The 23886-nt window shown below is 37.4% G+C and overlaps 1 protein-coding gene across 6 annotated transcripts in view; it reads right to left on the minus strand.

The window, feature by feature from the left end:
• Positions 1–23886, minus strand: part of wdpcp (WD repeat containing planar cell polarity effector) — a 78935-nt gene that overhangs the window by 41354 nt on the left and 13695 nt on the right. For 4 of the 6 annotated variants that reach the window (XR_010528467.2, XR_010528466.2, XM_065255201.2 and 1 more), the window contains exons 2-9: positions 15971–16053; positions 14646–14690; positions 12665–12715; positions 10577–10647; positions 10120–10179; positions 9438–9552; positions 6302–6447; positions 2927–3118 (exon numbers count right to left, since the gene is read on the minus strand). Coding sequence is in view for 3 of the 6 variants with exons in the window: in XM_065255201.2 (XP_065111273.1) it covers positions 2927–3118; positions 6302–6447; positions 9438–9552; positions 10120–10179; positions 10577–10647; positions 12665–12715; positions 14646–14690; positions 15971–16031 (741 nt within the window). In the remaining 3 variants the exon portion in view is untranslated. The remainder of the gene's footprint in view (positions 1–2926; positions 3119–6301; positions 6448–9437; positions 9553–10119; positions 10180–10576; positions 10648–12664; positions 12716–14645; positions 14691–15970; positions 16054–23886) is intronic. The other 2 variants (XR_010528468.2, XM_065255202.2) reach the window with 1 other exon arrangement.

Consider the following 23886-nt stretch of genomic DNA (forward strand, 5'->3'; position numbering starts at 1 on the left):
CTCCTCTCTGGACTTTCTTTTGCAACTTGAAAGATAAACCTAGAGAGGTCCAGCTGAGCAGCAGGCCTTGTTCACAGCAGTAGAGCGCTTTGAGCCAATTTTCCAGCTCAGAGAGCAAACAGTGTGTGAGAGAGAAAGAGACAGTGGGAGAGAAAGAAAGAGAGGGAGAGAGATGATGATGAAGGCAATCTATGAAAGTTCTTGCTGCTGAGTCTCTGGTGTTCTGGTGTGTGCAAGTTTGTGCTGATCAGATGCTTGTCGGGCCGCTGTGGCATGAAATCAACAAAGAAACATTTGCTCTGATGCACCTGCACATGCCAAAGACTTTAACCGGGAAAATCACACTCCACCTGGACCTTTCTATAAAACATAAACTGGAATCATAATAGCAGCTATCATAAATGACAAAGATTGCTAGCGATCCTCACTGACCCTAAAGAAAGCTAAATTCTCACAGTGGTAAGAATTGCAAACTGGGTATTTGAAAGACATTGAACAAGCAAAACTAGAAAATATGGATACTGTACCACTGAATAAACTCAATAAATGAAATTAAAAAAGGTTCCTGATAGGTTTTATAGTCCCATAAAGAACCTTTAACATCAACAGAACCTTTTTTGCAAAAAGGTCTTAGAGGCTTTAAAAAGGTAAGAAAGAAATTGAGGAGCTCAGATCCAAAAGCCGCCAAACACCACCTTAAAAATGAGATAATGATATTAACCGAATGCTCGCGACACATACTATACAGTCATCAAATACTTTTGCTTCAAAGATGCTTTATACAGGCCTCTAACCCCTCTAATAAAAGCTTGAAAGCCTCTAAAAGTACATATTGTACATTTATGTTTCAAATAAGTTTTTAAACATTTAAGTAGCCCGAAAGGTACATTACCAAATTTGTAGATCACAAGGCTCATATTTTAAAAATGGTTGTAAAACACGTCACTAATATTAATTACCTTTCTACAGATTTTTCTTTTTAAAAAATGAAAAAAAAAAAGTTTGATTAACTGTGCCAAAGCAACAAGACAATTTGTGAAGCGCAAGACCTTCCAAATTTCCTGTGAAGCCTCAATGGTCCACAAACGAGTTGTTTATTAAACTCTGAATAATAAAGAGTACTTTTAAATGATTTTACCCACTGTAATTTCACTAAGAATAAACAGGACTGATATGCGTTTAGTTTAGACACAAAAAATGTGGCAATTCATAAACAAGAGTAAGGCCGCCTGGTAAACATGCAGATCAAACGAATGAAGAGAAGTGTTCTGAGAGAGATAACAGAATATTCAACAACATCTAGTGCTTACAGAAAATAACACAACAGCCCTACTACTATGCAAAATGACTAATAAAAAAAGTATTATAATAAATAAATATCAAATGTTTACTAAAACACTACAACCTCAAAATGCAAAATAAGTATATACTGTACATAAAAAATATTTTTACTACAAATCATTAAATTCCCGGAACAGGGAATTGATTAAAAATGTTAAACGTTTGCATAAATAAGTGTGTGCGTGTGTGTGTGAGTGTTTTGGCAGCGTGTCTCTTGGCAGCGCTTATCTGAGAGGGGTAAGAATTAAGACCACATAGGGAAAGAAAGCGCACTTTTTAAATGCTGAAGACTAAGCAGAAAATGGGTTTAGCATGCAGATAGCTAACTTAACAAAGGGAACATATATATGAGGCAGAATTGATTGAAGTGTGTGTCTGTGCGCCGAGCGAACCGTTTGATTCACCGCTCGCGTCTTACATAAACTGCTAGCTTGATTTCACACCACGGATCTGAAAATGACAACAAACACTTTAATTAGAAACGATGAAGGCAAGAGAGACTTTAATGTTTTTTAACCATAGAAAAATGAGACGAAGAGGGAGAGAAAATAAATAGGTGAAGGCCCAGGATAAATCCAGGGTTCATTTCCAGCCAGAGCAAGCCAATGTTGCTTTACGCTGTCCCCCCCTTTACATTTTTTTTTTAATTTTGGATTTTCCACCCTTGTTTGTTTTCATTTGGCGCATTTGCGATTGGAAACGCTGCTCTATTTGCCCGAGTCTCTCATCCTCTGCTTCACGAGCAGAGATTTTACATATGTTTAAAACCAAAGTGCCACATTGAAGCTTAATATTGCTTGCTGATTTTTTTTATCATTACCATTAAACTGCAGCTGAGATGCAGGAAAATGAAAGAATGTAGAGATGAAAAAGAGTGCTATCAACTATTCCTGTGAGTTTTCCTTATCAAATATGGGCTCGAATTTGACCACTGTTAATAACAATGGCTAGATGGTGAAAAATACAACAATTCACAGATTCTCTGTTTATTTTCATGGGTGAAAAATAGATGTTTTAATCCACAACTTACTGTGATTGCCATGCAAATACAGTACACAGACCAATAAGTGAGAACTGATCACCTTGTTGTTTGTGATAGAAATTCAAGCAAAAAAGTATCCCACATTACAAATCCCAGATAACCCCAATGCATTCTATGAACCAAAAATTTCTGGAATCAAGAAATAAACTTTTTAATACATTTCTGTGTGTACTGCAGTATTGTGTTATATAGTATAGTACATAGTTACTGGAGAGCTGAACATCAACTATCATAATGGAGTGTTAGCTACACAGTGAGGGGGTAGAAAGGTCAACTGTTCACATAAAGAAAGGTCGGCACTTAACAGCAGCTGAATAAAACACAATAATGACTGGTAAAGCATGGGACAAAAGAAAGGTAAAATGAAACAACAAAAAATGGCCTAAAAAGGCAGAGAAACCTTGAGCAGCAGTGTATTTTGCCAGGGCATTATTAAAACTACTTCTATTATTAAGAAGGTCATAGATATTAATTGACCTTCAATTTACCCTCATCACCACAAAAACATCAATGCAGAGAGAAGCGCAAGACCAGACCGCTTACCGTAACCCCTGGAGTATCTGAGCAGGCAAGCAGTACCAGATTGGCTCTTTCCACCGCACTAGGAATAGGAGACCAAGGTCTAACCTCCTCATTACAGAGCGGCCACCAGCACACGGCCATATCCTGAGCTTGGTTCAGCCCCATCCGGCGCTCCACGCGGCGACCTCCACCTGGTACGTCCACTACTGACACCTGGGTGCAGAACAACAAAAGGTATCAGACACTTTCACCCCAAAACATCTATAAAACATGACCTGTGCACAACACATTACGGTAACTTGTCTGTTTGTTAATGTGGACTGAGCTGTTTTGAATAGCAGGGCATTGGTATCATTGGTGAGGTTTTTTAACAGATTCATTGAAAAGCATTTTTCAAGGGCGTTCGAAAGGTCTTGTTATGCACACTGCTAACAAGATCTCTAGGTGCCCTCAATTTCCTAGATTCATATTTGGGCATATAAGTGGGCAAGGCTACACTAGAATCAGATTCTGCTTTGTAAAACCCACAGTGTAAACAAAAAAATTGAATAGGACTGATTAACAAATGTTTGAAATCAACATATAAAACATTATATTAATTTGATTTAAATGGTACAGTAGTTTCAACCTTATAACCATCCTGACAACTTGGCTCACCCCTGCTCCACCTCAAATGAAAACATTTTTGCACAATTCCCAAAACCACATAAATTACAGAGTTTTAGAATAATTAATTTTCATTTTACTGCTGACTAAGCCTGACTGCAAAATGACATTAAAATGAGACACACCTGATTGAGACTATCACCAAACAAAGGGCTATAATCGCTCAATATTGTCTAGACTTAACATAGACGTAATAACTGAGTAATTCTAAACAAGTTTCTTTGATCTAAGCTAAATTTAAATCTGTTTATAGCACAAAATAAGTGCAATATGAAGCAATACCCTCTCCAACACTACAGCTGTTTCACATTTCTGTATTTAACTTTATGTAGCTCATATCTGGGGCAGCTCTTCGTGTGCTTTTTCAGCAGTTCAATTTAATGCAGATTTTTCCTAGACCATTAAAGCAGTCTTTAGTATGAATAAAGGTATAAGAATACGATATGGCTCTTATAGTGCCAGTGCCTATTCACCCAGAATAATAGCTAGTATATTTCCATATACTTCATTTTGAATGGGCTTATCAACAGAGCAAACACAGAGTCTCTCTTTAAGTCTATACTCTGCATCTTTGTAAGCCACTGGAAATCTTTACAGTAAACAAATTTACCATAATAGTAATATTAATTAAATCAATAAAAAAACAAAGTAAATTAATTCAACCTGTGGGAAAACCAAACCGAATCCATCTCTCATCTCTCGGTTTCATTTTGCCCTCCCCCAAAACTTGATTCCCCATCTTGCCTGTGCTTGCTGGTCAGCAATAATCAAACCTTCTTTCTGGAGGATTAAGCTCAAAGCTTAGTCCAGTGGAGCAGTGGACGGGGACAGCCGAGCTGGAAGGGGGGTACAGTGGGCGGGGGGTGGCGTCGAGGGGGAGGAAAGTGCAGGGTTTTTTGGGTGGGGGGGTGGGCTGTACGGTTACCCGCTTATCAGAGCCATGCCACTGGAGCCAGCTACACCACAGGAGAGATAGCTTTCATACTCGGGCTGCTGTCGCAACAAAGCGCACCAGTAATGTGATAATGTTCGGGTGCGGAGGGTGTTAAGAGCCTGACGTATTTATGTATTGTGTTTAGTCCATAATCAGACCCATCCAAATTGTGATCTCCACACACTTGGTCTACGGCCCATTAAAATGAGGTTAATGCTTTCAAAAGAGAAGGAATAAAGATTTTTTTCTTTTCTCAAATTCCGTTATGAATTTAAGACAACATGCTTTGGAAAGAGCGAGAATGAATGGGATGAAAAAATTGAGCGATCACCTTCCTTTCCCCTTAGGAGGAGGGGGCAGACTTGACCCTACGCACCAATTCTAAAGCAATGCTCTGCTGAAATCACACTACCTGACTGCCAATAAAAAGGGTAATAATAATATTTTTGTCAGTTTGAACATTTCTGGGATCATGCATATGCATACATCAACACTGTAGACTATCCGGAACATCTTTACTAATACAAATGTACAGAATTCTACTAAGCTCATAGTAAAAAAGTCTTGTTTTTAATTTTATTAAAGCTATTGATATGAGAATACTCCAAAGTGTAAAGTATACACTGAAATAGTGCTATGCTTTGGCTCAAAAATTTTTATGATATTTTGCTACTGACCCAAATACAACTAATACATAATAATAGGCTTTTAATAAAACGTCATATGAACAACGCAGAAAACAGGTTTCATTGCCTCCGTTTGTCGCAGAAAATGATAACAGCAGTATGAACTGATTGCACTATCTTTAAACTTTTAAGGTATTCAGCTAACCTAGCTAGTTATTTTTTTGTGTTGCATTTATTCTGTTTTATTATATAAATGTCAGTGAAAAGAACAAAAATAATAAAGCTTTAAAAAATATTAATCTGTATATGTGACAGACATCGTAGCTTCTTTAAAGGCATATTGAATTAAACATCTATATTTTTAATGAAGCACATGCAAAAGACCTGAACCGGAAAATATGTTTAGCAAAATACTGAAGTTTGTTGAGGAAAACCCCCACTGGCAACAAATACCACGAATGATCTTTGAAAACAAGGAAACCTTTAAATTTTTGCAGGAACTTTTTATCATTTACATTTATGTGTGACGTTTACCATAGGTTTATCTAGATTAAGGTTAGATTTGTCCACCTTGAATGTATTTTCACATTTGTAATATCTTTACATTTTGTCTGACAGGAGTCAATAATATACAGAATATTATTCAACCAAAATTATATGCCAGAAAAAAAACTAAGCATTATTAGATAAAAATACTGTATTTCAAATACAATTAATGCAAAATACAATTAATTACCAGTAAGGAATACACTATTTATGGCTAGGAAAATTTTCTGCATTCACCTGCCATGGGCAAGTGTGGCAAAATGTTAATTTGGGCCCTTTATACAGACACACTGTCATAAAGGATTTGATCTCTTTATAACAAGACAAGTGCTGTGTGTTTGGACCTGATGTTCCCCACAGGTGTGCATTAGAGAGAAGCTCCAGTAATCATAGAGTTACTCGTCCCAGCGGTAAAAGAAAGCAAGCAAAGCCAGGCAATTATTACAGCTAAAAGCCCTGTGGAAAGAGCCTGACCAGCCTCATTAAAGCTTTTTAATTGAAAGCAAAAGAGGCAGTTCTGTCTTTCCTCTTAAAATGTGATAATGCATGTTCAAGAGTGCATACGTGTGTCTTTGGGCATGTGTTTAAGACACGTGTGTGTTTGAGAGAGGTATGTGCACGTACGTGTGTTACCTTAATCTCAGCAGCTGTGAGTTTCTCCATGTGCCGTGTTAGCTCAGGTGAGCTCTGGTTCTTCCTGTTCAGGTAAACCTGACACACCTGACTTCTCTCCATCAATGAGAACAGCAGGAAGCGATCTCCAATCACCGCTGAAAAATGCAAAGCAAGGTCAAAGGTCATAATTCACATGACCTCCTGAGACAATATGAAAGACATACTACAAAAAATGATTCTGCACATGTACATTATTTAAATAAGAACCAACTCTGAACCTAACAAAAACACATCATTATAATAAAAAAAAACAAAAATAGCAATGCCACCTTTCACTGAATTCTATCGGTCTAATAATAATTAGACTAGTTAATGATATTTTGTGTCCCCTAACCCTTAAAGCGAAACCTCACACAAACCTTTTTGCCCTCTTAAGATTTTCATTAGGACATTTTTAGCAAATTTATCAAAGAGATTAATGGCTAAATCGCTATATTGTCAGGTTTAATTATTGGTTCTTCAAAAAATGCAGGCAAAAACTGACCGTTAAGCACACATAATAAATCCCGAACCATTTCATATATACTGTGTGTTTGAGTGGGGAATAAAAGACACTATTTTTTTAGAGGTCCACAAAAAGAAAGATTTTTTTGGTGAAAAGCAGAGAGGCTATACTGTTTTCATGTTAAAGAGACATTTGCAATGAAACTGTTAACAATCTCTCCACACTGTGATTAGCAATTAACCTTCCCATCCTAAAAAATAATCTGTTTATGAAACCAATTAAACAGCAGAAAAATTTAATATGTCTTTCAGTCTTTAGGTTTAGTTCAGAATGACATTTAGGGCTGGAATTTCAAACCTCTACAGCAATTAAAGACAGAATATCTCTTCTTCTGCAGTCATTATGAATCATCAAACATTCAAGCATAAAAACACGAAGCTCATTTCAAAAGAATAGCGTGTTAAGGCCCTCTCCCAGATTTCCAGGCAGAACCTAACTGTAAATGCAGTCATGACAACCATTTAAATTTTTTATTTTAAATGTTTGTGGAAAATACAAAAATTCGCTAATGAGCAACTCTAGCATTATAAATGTGACATCTGCAGTCAAAACTGCAATAAATTCTCAAAAAAACGCATTTATTACCAATATATTGAACCATCTGTTTATATTTTCCTAAACCCCTGATCAAAATTTTAGTCTACACTCATGTTTTCCATTTTAGATAAGGGTAACATATGTTTCATGTGTGGATGTGACAAAAAAGGACGTTTTTGGGAGACAACATACTTTGTAGGAATTCTGTGAATTAAAAGGCACAATCCAAAACCAACAAATGAAAAAGGGAAGTCTTTTCAAAGAACATTTGATATTTGTTTGCATTTAATTTTGTATGCGCATGAGACAAATATGGACATAACAATTCTCAAATTGGCCCTTACTTATGTTAATACAAAAAAAGCTTAAAAAACTTTATTTAAACCACCAAATATTGACATCTATCACATTGTTTAAAACTTTGGGTACTAACTTTTCATAATAAATTTGACATTTGCATGGAATTGCCCTAATAAAATGAAATGTTAAATGGAGTTTAACTGTGTTTTCAGAGGGTGACAAAAATTGATCCTAATAGTAGTAACTGAAGAAATAATTTTTTTAATTATTTAGCTTAGACACTTTGAATGGCTTAAGAGTGATTTTAAAAAGTTTATGCTAAACTCCACAAAAATGTTACAGATTATTTACTTGACGTATTTTCCCTATGATGATTTAAAAAATGTAATACTGAGCATGCTTTTAAAAGATTACAAAAATTCCAGAAAACATACTTGTGTAATACAGATCAGTAATCACGGTCAAATTAAGGAAAGATTACATAATAATCCCTCCAAAAAAAATCTAAATTTGTGTCCACTGGTTGGTAAACAGGGTTTAAAGCAAGTGGGCAGCAGCAGGTTGAATGAGGATACATTAATAAATTACTTTTAATCTGCTTAAAGTGTTAATACAACGATTTAAAAAAGCCTTTTCGCAGTACAGTTAATTCACATAAAATGATTACATTATTGGAAAAATAAAGTACAAAATTCCAATGCCACTAGATGATGCACTGTATAATTTGTTTACATTATCTTCATTTGTAATGCAGGTTTATTTGGGATAGAAAAAAAATTCTTGTAATAGACGTACTGAACTGTGCCCTTGCTTTGTTGTTCATTCACATCTTAAAAGATTTTTGGGGATATCTTCTCAGTAATTGTACATGCAACAAAAATGAAATTAAAGTTACAGAACCTGTGCCAGTGATGGTGGTTTAGATAGATGGGTCTATTAAATCACTTTACATTCTTCACATGTTCAATCACTGTCTACTGTATATATTATAGTACTGATGACGATGCCAAGGCGAAAACAGGTCTGTGTGAATGTATCTGAATAAGTGACAGATGTATAAGCCCTCCTGGCACCCCCACCCTTACACACTCTCTCTTACACACACACACACACACACACACACACACACACACACACACACACACACACACACACACACACACACACACACACACACACACACACACACACACACAATTACTCTCGTAATTAGGGGCTCTGGGGGCCTGAATGGCACTCTATAGGGGGCTACTGGGAAAGGGAAGGGGTGGGTTGACTAGAGAGAGAGAGAGAGAGAGAGGAAAAGAGTGGTTTGTCAGGTATCTAGAGACCTGGCACAGACAGCTTTAGCCATATAAGCTCTAAACAATAAATGATATGAGAAAATAATTAGCAGATTTGGGATAGTGTCCAATTTCACAAACCTGAAATAAGACAGGGAGCAATGCCAGACCCCCCCAAGATTCAATCATGAAGAAAGAGGAACCTGTGTGTGTGTGTGTGTGTGTGTGTGTGTGTGTGTGTGTGTGTGTGTGTGTGTGTGTGTGTGTGTGTGAGCGTGCATGTGCTCGTGCCTTTCTAACTTCCTCTGGGAGTAGAGAAGAGTGAGAAACAGAAGGGACGGCGGTTCGTGACCTGTGGGAGTGCACGCCGCCCAGGCCCATGCTGGGAAAATGAGCAGTGATTGTAACTGCAAGAAGAGAGAAAGAAAAAAGAGAGACGGTAGCGTGTGCATTTACTCACCATCACTGATGGTGTCAGCAGGAAGTCGCCCTACTAGCGTTCTGTCAATGACCACCCGTTCAACCTGAGCTCCGCCCAGAATAAGAGTCACCAGTACACCTGATCTCAGCAGCATCTACACATACAGCACATTCACACAGTCACAAACAATAAAAAACTAGGAAAAATAGGAAATTTTGACTGAAACCCTCCAAAGTGTTCAAATTATGTGGGATGATAAATTCTAAAAATAAGCCGTATGAGGCCAAAGAGGGAATTTCATCTCTATATCATGCAAACCAGCCGAAAAAGGTCACAGAGTCTAATCAGACCCTGCTTCTGGCGGCCAAAACCATCACCAACCACCAGACAAAAATCGAATAACGTTTGGTCTCCCTGACCTTTAAAAAGCCCGAAATCAAGCACTTTCAGTCTGCAGAAAATACGCGTAGAGCAGTGCACACTTGTCTGAAGAAGCCAGCATAGGGTCCACAAGGAATTGAATAAAAAAATGCTGGGCTACAGTTGATGTGTCTGGAAAGGGAATCTTTTTTGATCTCAGAGATAAATGCTCCTGACACCTGAGAGTATTTGACCAAAACAGTCTGCATATGCTTGAATTGCCTGAACTGTGCTACATGAGCCAACTCCTGCTAAGAAGGCCTGATGCATGCGGGGTACTGGTGCATGCTGGGAAAGGTACCTGACAGCACTGCTTAGCTCTCCATCTGACACTCACGAGCTGGCTTGACTGCAGCAGCTCCTGAAAGAGTGAGAACATAAAAACAGAGAGAGTTGAGAAAGAGCATTTTGTGTTCTGCACAGCATTGGTCAGAAATAGGTAGATGCTGTCAGGGCGTTTTTAGGGTCAGGTTTAGAAAGATGTTTCCAGTTTCAAATACAGAGAGGCTGCAAAAATGAGTCCGAGCTGCCCTGAACAAAGCTGGGTTTGTGTGAGAGAGCCAGAGGCAGAGAGAGAGCGCCAGCTCACGGTCCCAATCATCCCCCTCAAATATCCCCAACGATGACAGAGAAGGTGACACAGGTGCTGAGAGAGAGAGGTCGAGGGATTTTCTCTTTTCTTATGAAAGGAAGGAGAGAGAGAGAAAGAAAGAATGCTCCTATTTGTTAATCGGACTGCAGGAAATGTAAACAAATACCTCTAGTTCCTTTAGGGCATCACGCAGCTTCTCTGGACGACGGTTACTAAGGAACCATGGGTAACCCCGACCTGAGTGGCAGAGAGAGGGAAAGCACAGGTATGAAATGGTACGTCATATAGATAAAAAAATAAAGAATTAATGACAAAAATTAACTTGTTTTGTGTTTGTGAGGGTTTTTTTAAAGAGCATAGAGGACTGACCCTAAAATACAGCTCCATCAGAAGTCATCATGTAAAAAAATCTGAGCTGACAACTCAAGAATTAAATCCAATTATTTCAAACATGTTGAAGAGTTGGGTACAAACAAACAAGGCATATATCTAAAGTTGTATATTAGAATAACAATATCTTCAACTGCAGAAAGTTTCCTTTCATTTTGCTTCAGGTTTAATGTGAGCTTGACTTCTTTCTTTTCATTAAACTTCTCAAAGAATATTTTCCATGAAAGTATAAAGCAAAAAAATAAGAGATACAAATCTACCATTTTCTGCAAATGCTTCAAAATTAAAAGGTCTTCGTTAAATTAGTTTATTTTTACTTAATATTTCTCTAAAGTTGTAGACAGTAGGGATTTTGAAAAATATTAACTAATAGCACAATAAAGGCTAAATTCAGTATAACGCCGCGGTCTTATTCAATCAGAGCTCCCCGAGTTGGCACAGGCACCCAAGGGGAGAACTCAAAGTTACCATAACATATTAAACACATTAAATACGCCACTCCAAAATGCCTCGTTCCGCTCACAAAGCCCCCCAAATTTCCGCTTAGATCTCAGTCCCTGTTTCCCTCCGGAGCAAACCAGTGAAGGGAAAAAAGAGAAAGAAACGTTAATAGAATTCTCGGCTGAGTTCAATCTGCGAGAATGTGTTTGCATTTATGCATAAATACATTTATCCGGGACAGGGACCCAAGGAAATTGAGATGGACGGTTGTTTGTTTTCTTAAAGATTCCGAAATCAAAATCCAATCTGCTTTTTTATTTTTACACTATTAAGAAACGTCTCCTGCTTTTTAGGATTGAAAGTATGCAGAAATAAATGAATGCAAATTAGGGCGACAAGAAGTATGGGGGCGAGAGGAGGATGGGTCTGTGTCTCCTGATAAGGCTGTTTGTGTTTCTCTGGAGGGCGACGGGAGTTACCCCACCAGCAGAATAAGCGGGTAGGAGGCAACTGGGCATTACGATGGGAAGACACTGGCCACACTAGAAGTTAATGTGTCAAACTAGTCCGGTAAATACTCACAATACACTGGACGGAGGGAACTACACTCATCTTTTAACAAATAAAAAAACACTTTAATTTGCACAATAATACATTGTGAAGCTGAAAAATATGGTCCAATCACTAACAAAAACATACAATAATTCCAGACTTAAAATACCACTGCATTTTTTGACACACACAATGGTATTACCATAGTTTTTGGGGCACAGTATCATGGTAATACCAATAATACACAAAAATTCTAGGTTGGGTTTAAATTATTAAAATGATTATAAATGAGAAAGTATTAAAAAAAATTCAACCCATGGACATTTTTAAACGGGCAAGTAGCTTTTTTGATACTTTATATGTCTTTATTTTCGGAGTGTATATATTTTAAACATGTTAACATGAAAAAACATTGTATGTAAGACATGTACCTTGGTAAATACATTCTACTACAGTATGTAAAAACCATAATCATCATCTGATATCATTGTACAGCCCCAAGAAGACCCTGGTATAGAAGACCTTAAATACTGTCTGTTGAATGGCTATAAAGAAACTTCTTTAGTTTCCTTGTGCAAGACTGGATAATTAGCCGTTGATATATTACATCCTTCTTATTTATTTATACAGGAAAAATCAATGCAAGTAACAACCGACCAATCAGTTAAAGCCAATTGCAGTTGAGTTGACTTTTAGCATTAACCAAATGAAGTGACTTTTAAAATATCAGATTTTATTTTCCCAGGCATTTTGAGTGCAAATGACTAACTGAATGAGAGTTGCTTTAGCAACATGCAAATCAACGTTTTCAAATAATGAACTGATATGCTCATTGACATCAAGGTTAATTGTTTGATGGTGAATTACTTACTGTCTGCGAACTGCTGTTTCTCATTGTAGTAATGCTGATCTGAAGGACACACTGCACAGAGAAGTAGTACACAAAAATGTCATTTTATCTGTCATTTTAGTTTCTTTCTGTGTACATATGTGCATAAACACTACCTCAAGTCTGCTTTTTAGCATATAGTCACTATGTTAATGTGTCATCCCAGTGCGCGTTTACAGTGTGTGCGTGTTTTTTAGAAAGACTGATTGATACAGTGACATAGGCAGGTATGCCAACATGAAGGAAATTGGTCCAGGCAGATGAGACCAAACACTGCTCCCTTCAGCTTTGTCAGCACACTCTTTCCACTGTGTTACAGTACCAAACCTTAAGGCCCATCTCACCCCAGTCCCAGGTCTCCAGCCCTTAGCCGCCCAGCCATACGGTGCCTATCCATGCCTTGCTCTAAAGAAGCACTGCTTCTCTCTGCTGGAGGCCTGGACCTGCTGGACAGCTCCAGGATTACTTCTGCTAATCAGATAAGGGCCATTCTGTCCCTGCCTGTCCCAGACACACATATGCTCCAGGAAAGAGGGGTGTAAGGAGCCCCCTTCTTCACAGTAGCATGGGTCTTCTTCGCCCTCTGCTGGAGGCCGCCAGAAACAGCAGGAACTTCATACTACCATAAATTCAGGTTCTCAGTTCTCTATAACTCAGTAATTGAACACTATAGTAGTGGACAATTTACTTTATAAAACTCTCTCAAAGCAACCTCAATGGAACATAAATATCTCTTATGTATGTTTCAAAGAATTTAAAAACAAGATATTAGAGATAAAAAAGAGATGAAATGACATTTAAAAATTTTTTATCAGAACACAGTGTCCTTTTAGTCTCCGATACTAATTATTTACCATGGTATTAAAACATGATTACTGAACTATTACTAAGGTAGAGTAAAGTGGTATGAAATAGTTAATTAGTTTGATAGAGAGTGAGTCATTTCTTATGATGCTCTCCTGATGGGAATAATATCGAATCAAATCTCCCTGTGAGCATAACGGTCGGTTTAAACAGCATTATGTAGGATGCTGTCAAATAAATGCTTCATTCATTTTTATCACCACTGGGGAATTTCTAATAAAAGAAAAATTATAATTTTATACTCCAGAAATGACCATAAACTCACACGAGAAGCACTTTCCCCAACACATACAGGCATGTTTATACACTGTTATATAGATCTTATTTTCAAATCTTTCTTAATATTAAACAAAAGGTGTGAAAAACGTAATACTGAGACTTCAAATCAGCATGGGTTTAACCATTCATAAGCTTTTACAACATAAAAGCTTTTGTATTTTCTTAGATAATAAGACTAAAGTTATATCATTAAAATACTCAGAACAACAGAACAAACAAAACCTTTCAAGTCTAAACTTCACAAGTTTGATGCTCAGGCTGTATTATTAAAACAAAAAACAGTATTAGTGTAAATTAATGTTTTGTTTTTCAGATTTCACAGCAGGCCGAGCCTCTCTCGTGGGGTATGCATCCTTAATTGTATCATCTGTGATGCATAAAAAATCTGGTGGCCCTTCATCTGCCCAGAATCATTAGTAACAGATAGGAACTGGCAGGTGAACTCTGCCAGACTTTTACATATTACATGCAATCATTTTACCTTTTACATTTTCTGCACTGAAATTCTTGGAACAGAATTAAATATAGTTACATTAAATGATGTTGAGAGAACAAAATTATTTTTTGTACGTGCCTAAATGAAAAAGTACAGTGTATTTTGTAAAAGCTTTTTTATTTACAAACTGTTAATGTGTATATGATTAATCAGATTTATATTAACATAATGTTGTAACAGACACTGATAAATAAAGTGTTACTCAAAAACATACATAAAAACATTTAAAAGATTCTTTTAAATCATCAAAAAAGACAAGATCTACAAATAAGCAATGTTAATGACTGAATAAATTAATATATTCTGTGTTTAAAACACACTTACATGATTCTCCTTTGTCATAGCATTGGTGTGTGCCAATATCTTTATCTGGGAAAAGGCAAATAAAAAAGAAAAAGAAGGGTATTATAATAAAAAAATAAAATATAAACATTGAGTTTTGTTACTAATTAAAGGCCATAACGAATATCATGTTAGAAAAATTCATGCACATTAAGAATAAATAAAGGTACAGTAACTGCTTAACACGTTTTGTGCCTTTTTGACCTGAGTTAATGAAAAATGTCAAAGGAATCTGTGAGGAGATTGAAACCATCTGAAATTACGTTATACTGGAATTACTGTTTGACTGTTTGTGAAGTGTGTACAATAAGTAAGGAATAATTGACGAAGGGCCATTGAATTATAAGAAAATAATGCACACCCAAGGTGCAATTCGCATCGTGCCATTACACCACGGGTGTGCATTATTTTCACATAATTCATAGGACCAAAGTCAATTATTCCTCTTATACGACGGTTACCACAAACATTGCTCTGGTGCCTTTTTTTTAAGACATTTAACAAGTAAGGTGTGCGGTTATCAGAAATGAATGCATACCCACTGAACATTTCTCAGCCAATCAGAATACAGCATTCAACAGACCCGTGGTATAATGATGAATAAAGACATTAATTAATTTATCCATCAGTCCAATAATGTGCTTAAGTTTCTATTAATGTACACAAACTCATTCAAATGATGTGTGACTCTGAACACACAAACTCTCTCACACTCATACAGACAGAGCACCCACTCACAGAGCACACTGCAACATGTAAACACACACATACTGTACACACAATCTTTGTTGTAGGTTATCACAGAATGTTCCAAATAACTGAACCTGTATTCAATTGGTAGAGCATTGCGTTTTCAGCCAGAAGGTCATGGGTTCGATCAGGAACACACAATGATAAAAAGTACAAGTACCCTGATAATGCACTGGACGTCACTTTGGTTAACACTACTTGTCAAAGGCATAAATGTTATAGTAAGTTATTGTAAACACAGGCTAAATGCTATAACAGAGGCTCTTATAAAGGTTTAACTTAAATTGTTAAACACACAAAGTGTGATACAAAGTATTTATCAAATGCCATCTATTAAAAGCTATAATTAAGGGTGCATAAAATTAATGTCTCATAAAAAGACATTGAAGCGATTGAACTGTTATTATATCTACCATGAGTGACACAGTTTAAACACCTCTTATTCATTACACAAAACAGACAGAGAGTGATGTAGAGAAGAATGGGAACATTTAATGAGAAGACACAGTCATACAGTAGCAGAAACAAATGCATGAGAAAAGTAGCATTTCAATTACCTTGGACTTGCAGGCTGCTCCTGAAGGACCAAAAGTGAAGCTCCGCCAGGCAGAACGACATCTGATTAAAGTGAAACAGGACTCTGTCCAAACAAGAAAGAAAAAGTAGAAAAGCCGTTGAGAAAAAGAACAAAACAATAGCAGAGATGTGAAACACGAGTCCTGCAATGCAAGACCTCATAGAGGTGTAGCAACAGAGGAAAGGAGCATTGTTATAACCTTCTAAATTGTAAAAAAAAAACACCAATTCAAGTTTTATTCTATTTTGATCCCATGGACACATTACGACAAAAAGAAAAACTGTAAAATGCACAAATACTCTGCAAAGATTAACATGTGTCTCAAGGGTGCTTACTGACACAACATGGTGGTGCACACACACACACCAGACCATGACACCACTCACATACTCTATGTTTCATTCAAACACACACACTTGCACCTGCTGTGTGTGCATCTGGGTTCGAGCCAGAGCTCTGTGCCAGGTGTCAGCACAGTGTGGAACACCTCAGCACGTCTCAACAAGGTAAACACACCTCTGTCTTTCCCGTGCACAGAGATACACACACACAGGGCCAGCGACAACACCCTGAGTAGTGGGCAACAACACAAAAACATACTCCTTCTGTCTCACACAGATGGCAGTGAATGATTAAAGAGTACATTTATTACAATGCAAACACCAACACAATCAGCTATTAATGCTAAGACCTAAAACAGATATCACTGAAAGGTTTTTGGTTTTCTTATGGTTTTAACTAGTTAAAAATTAAAAATTTTAAATAAAAAAATCTATCCGAGTTAATTCTTTTATATCAAAATGCCATGTTATATTTTTACAATGGGAGCTCCAAAAGGACATACATCAATTATAAAAGTAATCCAAATCACTCTGGTGGGTTATTTGTCTTCTGAAGCGAAAATTAAGTTTTTTGTTGGGTTGATGAAAATTTATTGAGGAATGAGAGGTGGATAGACATCAAACTCGAACCTCCATCACCTGCAGGAGCACCACAGCTAGAGCATATGTTCAGAGTGCCATGCCACAGGTTCAACAAAAAAAGTGATGGTACATAACTTTCAAATATCCTTGGTCCAGCCATCTCTCAGCCATCCATGACCTGTTTGGATAGCTAAAGGTTGCAGAAAAAAATTAAATCTAATGTCATATTGAGGGAGAGCAGCATCTCTGCTTTCAGTCCGTGTCACAGGGTTTACGCTGAGCGTGCCAAGTCTTATCTCACGGCCTGAGCTGACAGAGGGAGAGAAAGAAATAAAGAGAGAGGGGCAGAAATTCTGCCACTTTCCTAAATAAAAAAATAAATAAAATTTACCACAAACATAAAATCACACTAAACCAAAAAAATGTTGGGAAAACGCTGCCCACAGCACAGCCTCTTAACAAGTTTACTGACATAAGAAGATTCATTCATCTTGTCACCAGTTTTTTTAGAGTCAGCTCTTTCCCTCGCTCCCTAACAGAAACCCAATTTCTTCATACAGTGAAGAAGCTTCAATTCACAGTCTGAGATGGACAGTCAAGCACAAGCCTCATTTTTGATGACCCTGCTTCAAAAATGGCAAAGATATGCTTGTAAATGAGACAAATTCGCATTTTCGTTTTTTTTTTTGCCAGAGACACAGCCCCTCCGGGAGCAGAAAAGCAACTCACATAAGGTATTACAAGAACTGATTAAATTAAAAAACAACTGTTCTAACTGTTCTATCCAAATAAAGACAAATAAATGAGCTGAATGGGAAATTGAAAAACTCAGTTTCTGGCACACTCTGGAGATGCTGCTCCCTGCGTGCTAGTTCAAAGTGTCAACGGGCAGCTCCCATAGTGCCTTGCTGCACATGCCACCGAATCGCGAGGCGAGTTGCTGAAGTGGCCACACATTTGCATGCGTTAATGGACTTTTATTGTGCAGTGTGTATGTGAGTGAATTAAAAAGCGGCATTTACTGTTGTGGCAAGTAAAGTAACAAAAGAGAGGTCAGCCATTGGGACAAACAGAACCCTCTATTTGTTACAGTTTAGTGTGCAGTTCCTTTGAAATGGCTTTTTTAAATTGTGATGGATGGTTTAATTGGCTGTGTGAGAGTTCTTAGCAATTGTGTGATCTGTTTGTGTGTATATGGTGGAGTGTGTGAAGAAGGACAGTTAGGAACAAACACATGGCTTTCAATCACTTTTTTCCTAATGCTCATTCCACAGAAAAAAGCTATTACGTGTAAAAAAAAGTAGTCATCTGCATGTCATCTGTTAGTGACAGGCCTCTGCTGGGCGTGAGTGTGTGTGTGTGCGCATGTGATAAAGAGAGGGAGAGAGAGAGATCTTTGTATCAACAAAATAAAAATTAATAACAAGCCACAAATCAAAAAACTAAACATTTTGGGTCAATTTCCCAGTCAGGATTTAGATTAAGCCAGGATTAAGCCTTAGTTATATAAGGAATTTGAAGCAGTTTTTACAAACATATCTTACAAAAAACACATTCTTGGTGTACATCTTGAGACTAGGGATGCGCCGATACCACTTTTTTGGAATACGAGTACGAGTACGAGTACTTGCATTTCAGTACTTGCCGATACCGATACCGAGTACTTAATAAAAAACATGATTTAAATTTACAGGTAACAGCTTTAGTCATATAATTTAACAAAAAAACAAGGGACTAGTTTTCCAGTTTGTTGTAAACTCTGCCTCTTTGGACAACACAAGAGGCATTAACCCCTTACACGCCGCTCAAACATAGACATTTCTCAGACCGTGGTATCGATCCCTGGTATCGGGGGACTTTTAACGAGTACGAGTACTTTAGAAAATGTGGTATCGAGGCCGATACCCGATACCAGTATCGGTATCGCTGCATCTCTACTTGAGACAAAACAATGGCACTGATACTGGTCAACATTTGAAGTGGATCAAAAGCGTTCATCAAATTTGTACTAAAACTAGAACAGGTAATGTGTATTGGTTTTAAGACAACTTTTAGGAAAGATTTTGATCCACTCCAAATGTTGACTAGTGTATTTTAAGATAAGTCAGTGCAAACTGTTTTAAGTTACGAAAGCTCAAGCACTTCAGTCCGGGAAACCACTACTTTCCGTTTAGCACTCTATAACAAAATGCAAACTTTATCTGGATGTCTAGACACTAGTGTGAGTAGAGCAACAGTTTTAAGCAAATTCTGAACTGGACATCAGTTAAAAGAATAGTTCACCTAAAAAATTAAAATTGTCTAATTTATTTACCCTCATAATGTATGTGACTTTATGGCATTAGCTAAACACAAATTGTTTTTAAAGGGGACATTTCACAAGACTTTTTTAAGATGTCAAATAAAACTTGGTGTCCATAGCCTGCATTAGGACATTTTTGCTCAAAATACCATACAGATAATTAATTATAACATTTTAAAATTGCCACTTTGTAGGTGTATGCAAAAATGTGCCATTTTTGGTGTGTCCTGTAAAATGCAAATGAGCTGAGTGATCTCTGCACTAAATGGCAGTGCAGTGGTTAGTGCAGATTAATGGGCGGTTTTAAACCCTTCTGACATCACAAGAGGAACCAAATTTCAATTACCTATTTTTTCACATAGTTTACCAAAACTAATTTCCTGGGTTGTTGTTTTTTTACACATTTTCTAGGTTGATAGAAGCATTGGGGACCCAATTATAGCACTTAAACATGAAAAAAGGAAATTCATGATATGTCCCTTTAAAAAAAAAAGATCGGTCACTTTATGTATATAGTAGGACCCTACATGTTGAAGCTACAAAATGCACATTCATCCACCATAAAAGTCAGAAAACCACTTCAATATGTTAATAAATGTCTTGTGAAAATGATACAGGGTGTGTGTGAGAAACCAACTAATATTCTGAGCTTATTTAGCAAAACTGAATTCAAAACAAACACATTTTAGTGCAAAATTCAAATATGGCGCCATGTTGATAACTTGCATCATGGATCAATATCTCACTGGTTCCTGTATGTTTCATGACCAAACATTTTACGACAATTAGTCAAGAAACATCCAATAACCCTGGTTTAAGGGTCAATAAATTATTTGATAATTTTTGTCTGTGCGAGCTGGGTTCACAGAGGTATACGCAAATGGATCGAATGCACTAACTGGACAAACATTTGCCTCCCACAGAAGACATAAATGTGTAAACATACATAGACAACTTTTCTATCAGGTTGTAAAAAAAGACTTTTAACCACCATAACAAAAATGTATATAAAATAAAGTATAATGAGGTATTATTAGATCATCTATTTAAAAATTAGACAGTTTCTTTGGACGCATGTGCGTTGTCGCGGTTACGCGTCTGGTCGGAACTTTACTTCCGGTTTCTGTTTGTTTAATGATCGGACTATTGGCTAAAATGATCTCTGGAACAAATACCTCTTCAGGGGAGACGGTCATCATAATTCAATACTATGTGAAGGGAGGTTTGGCAATGTAGTTAACATATGTGTACAATAATGTATACATTTACACAGCAACATTAGCTCAGTGTCTTTTTTAAACGCTTTGGCTGTGAAATATGAACTAAGGTATTCTACTATTTTGCTTGTTATAAGAAAAAAAACTACTCTCAAAAGGACTTTATTGTTACTGATTCTTAGCGAAGTTTACCAGAGGTTATGCGTGTTCCACGAAAGCCGTTTGTTTATGTTGTTCCTGCTGAAACCATCTATAAATTGTTTTTGTTGCATTAGACATGCAGCTAGTAGAGTAAAACACAATGTGTCACAAATATAAAGACACAAAAGAAATGTGTGTGTACTGTGCACTTGTGCACACTAATTTTTTCTATAAAAAGTACCTGTTAGGAGAGAAGTCTTTAAATTATACTTTAACAAATTAGATTTGTCAAGACAGGTGAACAAGTCAAACAGTAGTGAGAATGTTTTACAACAAGGTCAGGGAGCATATGGCCCTCCGGTCTTGCTGAGATTTAAAAGGAAACATAATTAAAACCCTGGGAAAAGGAATCTTTATCAAAGTCTTATCTGTGCTCTCTCTATCTCTTCCTTTCCCTTCTCTCCCTCACACACACACACACACACACACGCACACACACAAATACATTAATATTCAACCTGAGCAAAGAATAAGTCCATCAAGCAATCTCTCCGTTTGCCCAGTGGTCGACCCCAAAGAGTTCCACTTTTTTACCTATTTAATCAGGGGCAGATTAAATTTATCATTCCTCATTTACAGCACTCTCATTTTAACTCTACCTTTAGTTGTGCCCTTCATAGTCAATTATGATCCATCCCTCAATTTATTTGATGTAATCAAGCAACTCTAGATTCTTTTTTTATTTCATTTCACTTTCTTCAAAGTGACAGGACCTCACCATCGTAGGAGAACACAGGGCAAATTGAATAATAAAAATGTCAGAGTAAATTAAAAAGGTCAGGCCGGTAAATGCACATGGAGCAGGCACAGTGAAGATAACTGCAGAAGAGTTTAGCTGACTGTGGCAGAAAGAGGAAAAGCAAATTATCGGCAAGTGATTGACCTCTCGTGACCTTTTACCCTTATCCAGGGTCATAATGGAGAGTGAAGGGAGATGCACCTGCTGATTTTGGGAGATGAGTGAGTAAAAAGCAGACATGTCCCCTCTTGACTTTCTCTCCCTGTCTTTAGTCAGAAACGCAGGTAAAAGTGTCCTGTCTAACTTGGACTGACAGCTAAAATTATAGGCTGTGGAAAAATGCCACAGGTGAGGAACTACAGGCCTACACACCCCTCAAACAGGCATTTTAATTTATTATTAACCCCTGACCTCCCACATTCAAGTGCACATAACACTGTTTATGTTGAGATTTTGGTACACCCTATTAGTAAAATAGGCCTTACACTTAAAAAATTTTTTTTTCATGAGTATGAGTTTGTGTTTTCTGTGCTTAAACACATTGGAACACTAAAATACCTGCTAATGTATAGTGCAGGGGCCCCCAAACCTGCTCCTGGTGAGCTACCATCAGGGATTTTAGCTTTAACTCCAATCAAATACAGCTGATTTAGCTAATTAAGGTGTTCAGGTTTGCATGATAATTACAGACAGGTGTGTTGGAGCAGGGTTGGAACTGAAGTCTGCAGGACAGTAGCTCACCAGGAGCAGGATTGGAGATACCGGTCTAGTGAATACAAACATTACGGGTTTAATTGTAAATACTGTTCTGTATGTGTGTGTGTATTCTGTGGTTTAATAAGGAACAAAATCTGGATACATCTTTAAACATAACAAAAATTCATAAAGTAAGTTTTTAATTAAAAAAAAATCATAGTTTTAATAGGAGCAAACCTGCAATCATTTATAATTAACTTTATATAAATACAATAGAAGTCCATGGTGTGCATCCCTTGGGATGGATAGGTAAAAATGTGTGGACTGCATTTCAACAGTACCACTGTTGTTCTTCCTGTGCCCTTTTTCTCTCTCCTCTCCATATCTCAACTGAAGCTACTGAAGTGAAAATATAAAACAGTGCAACCAAAAGAAAACAGAAAGGGCAGCAGCTCTTATCTGGGTCCTCGAGGGCACAGCGTGGCCATCGGCATTACCATTAAAGAGAAACAAAACAATGAAAAACACTTTGGGAGAGAGAAAAGCGAAAAGAGGAACAGAGAAGTCAAACATGCAAGCAGATGTGCTGACAAAATGGTGTCACAGATTACAGAAGGGCATTATGGGATACCAGAGGATGCCCAGGAGTGCTGCGGGGAAGATGATAAGACAGGGGAGAAAAGATGATGTAAAGAGAGGGAGAGGAGGTGATCTCCATAAGAGTGATAAAGTCCAGTAAACACAAAGAGGAGGACGAAAGAAAAAAAGCCAATAAAACAGAATGGATGAGAGGGAACTAAAAAAGGTCTGATGGGTAGCTGCCGGTTTTACATGGTTTTGAACCAAGTAAAAAAGACTAGAACCACCAAAAGAGACTGAAACACCTGTTCCCACCTGTACCCCCCTACATCCCTTAGTTCCAACAATAGACCATAAAAAAAGATGGACGTAGTGTCCGTGACGTCACCCATTGGTTTCTGAAGATCGTTTTTGAAGCTTAAAGTAGGCGTTGCCTGCTGTCGCCATCTTGGCAGCGCGTCATCACGCATCACTCGCGGATATCCGAAAATTTAAACGGAGGAGTTACAAAAATTCACCCCCTTAAAGTTGTCATGAAGGGCAAACTTAGCTATACAGTCCAAAAACTATGTTTGTACCAGGCTGTAAACATATTATTTTCTACTGTAAAGTTGGCCATTTTAACATGGGGGTATATGGGAATTGACTCCCTTTTGGAGGCTGCCTCTAGCGGCCAGTCGATGAATTGCAGTTTAAGTCACTTCCGTATTGGCTTCATCAGAGAAATCGGAAGGTTGCCCCTAGGTTCCAACCCTTCTTCAACACACTTGCCTCAAATTTTTTTCGTGCCCCGAAAATGCTTGATTGCCAGGTTTAGGTGTGTTTGACTAGGGTTGAGTGAAACTCTGCAGGACAGTAGATCTCCAGGAACAGGGTTTTTGACCACTGGTCTGGTTATCAGTAATATTAGTATATATTCATGTTTGTCACCCTTTAGCAGTGGAAAATCCAAAGTTCTAAGAAGCTTTATACAATTAATACCCGTATCACATCAGCCCATGAATCTCTTTCTTAAGTCCTTATATAGAGAGAGAAGAGTCAAGTGTGGACAGACAATATGCCTCTACTCCAAGTAACATGACAGTGGCATTGAAAATACACAAGGACAGAGTGGCGCCATTGCACACATAGACTAAAACATGCACACACACATACTGAGTGTGTATGTCTAAGTGTCTCTTAGAGGGGTTTCTGTTCACATTCAGCGGGGAAATAATAGCGAATGACAGACAAGCAGCA

Source organism: Paramisgurnus dabryanus, chromosome 17 (genome assembly GCF_030506205.2).
Source record: "Paramisgurnus dabryanus chromosome 17, PD_genome_1.1, whole genome shotgun sequence".
NCBI classification, from domain to species: Eukaryota; Metazoa; Chordata; class Actinopteri; order Cypriniformes; family Cobitidae; genus Paramisgurnus; species Paramisgurnus dabryanus.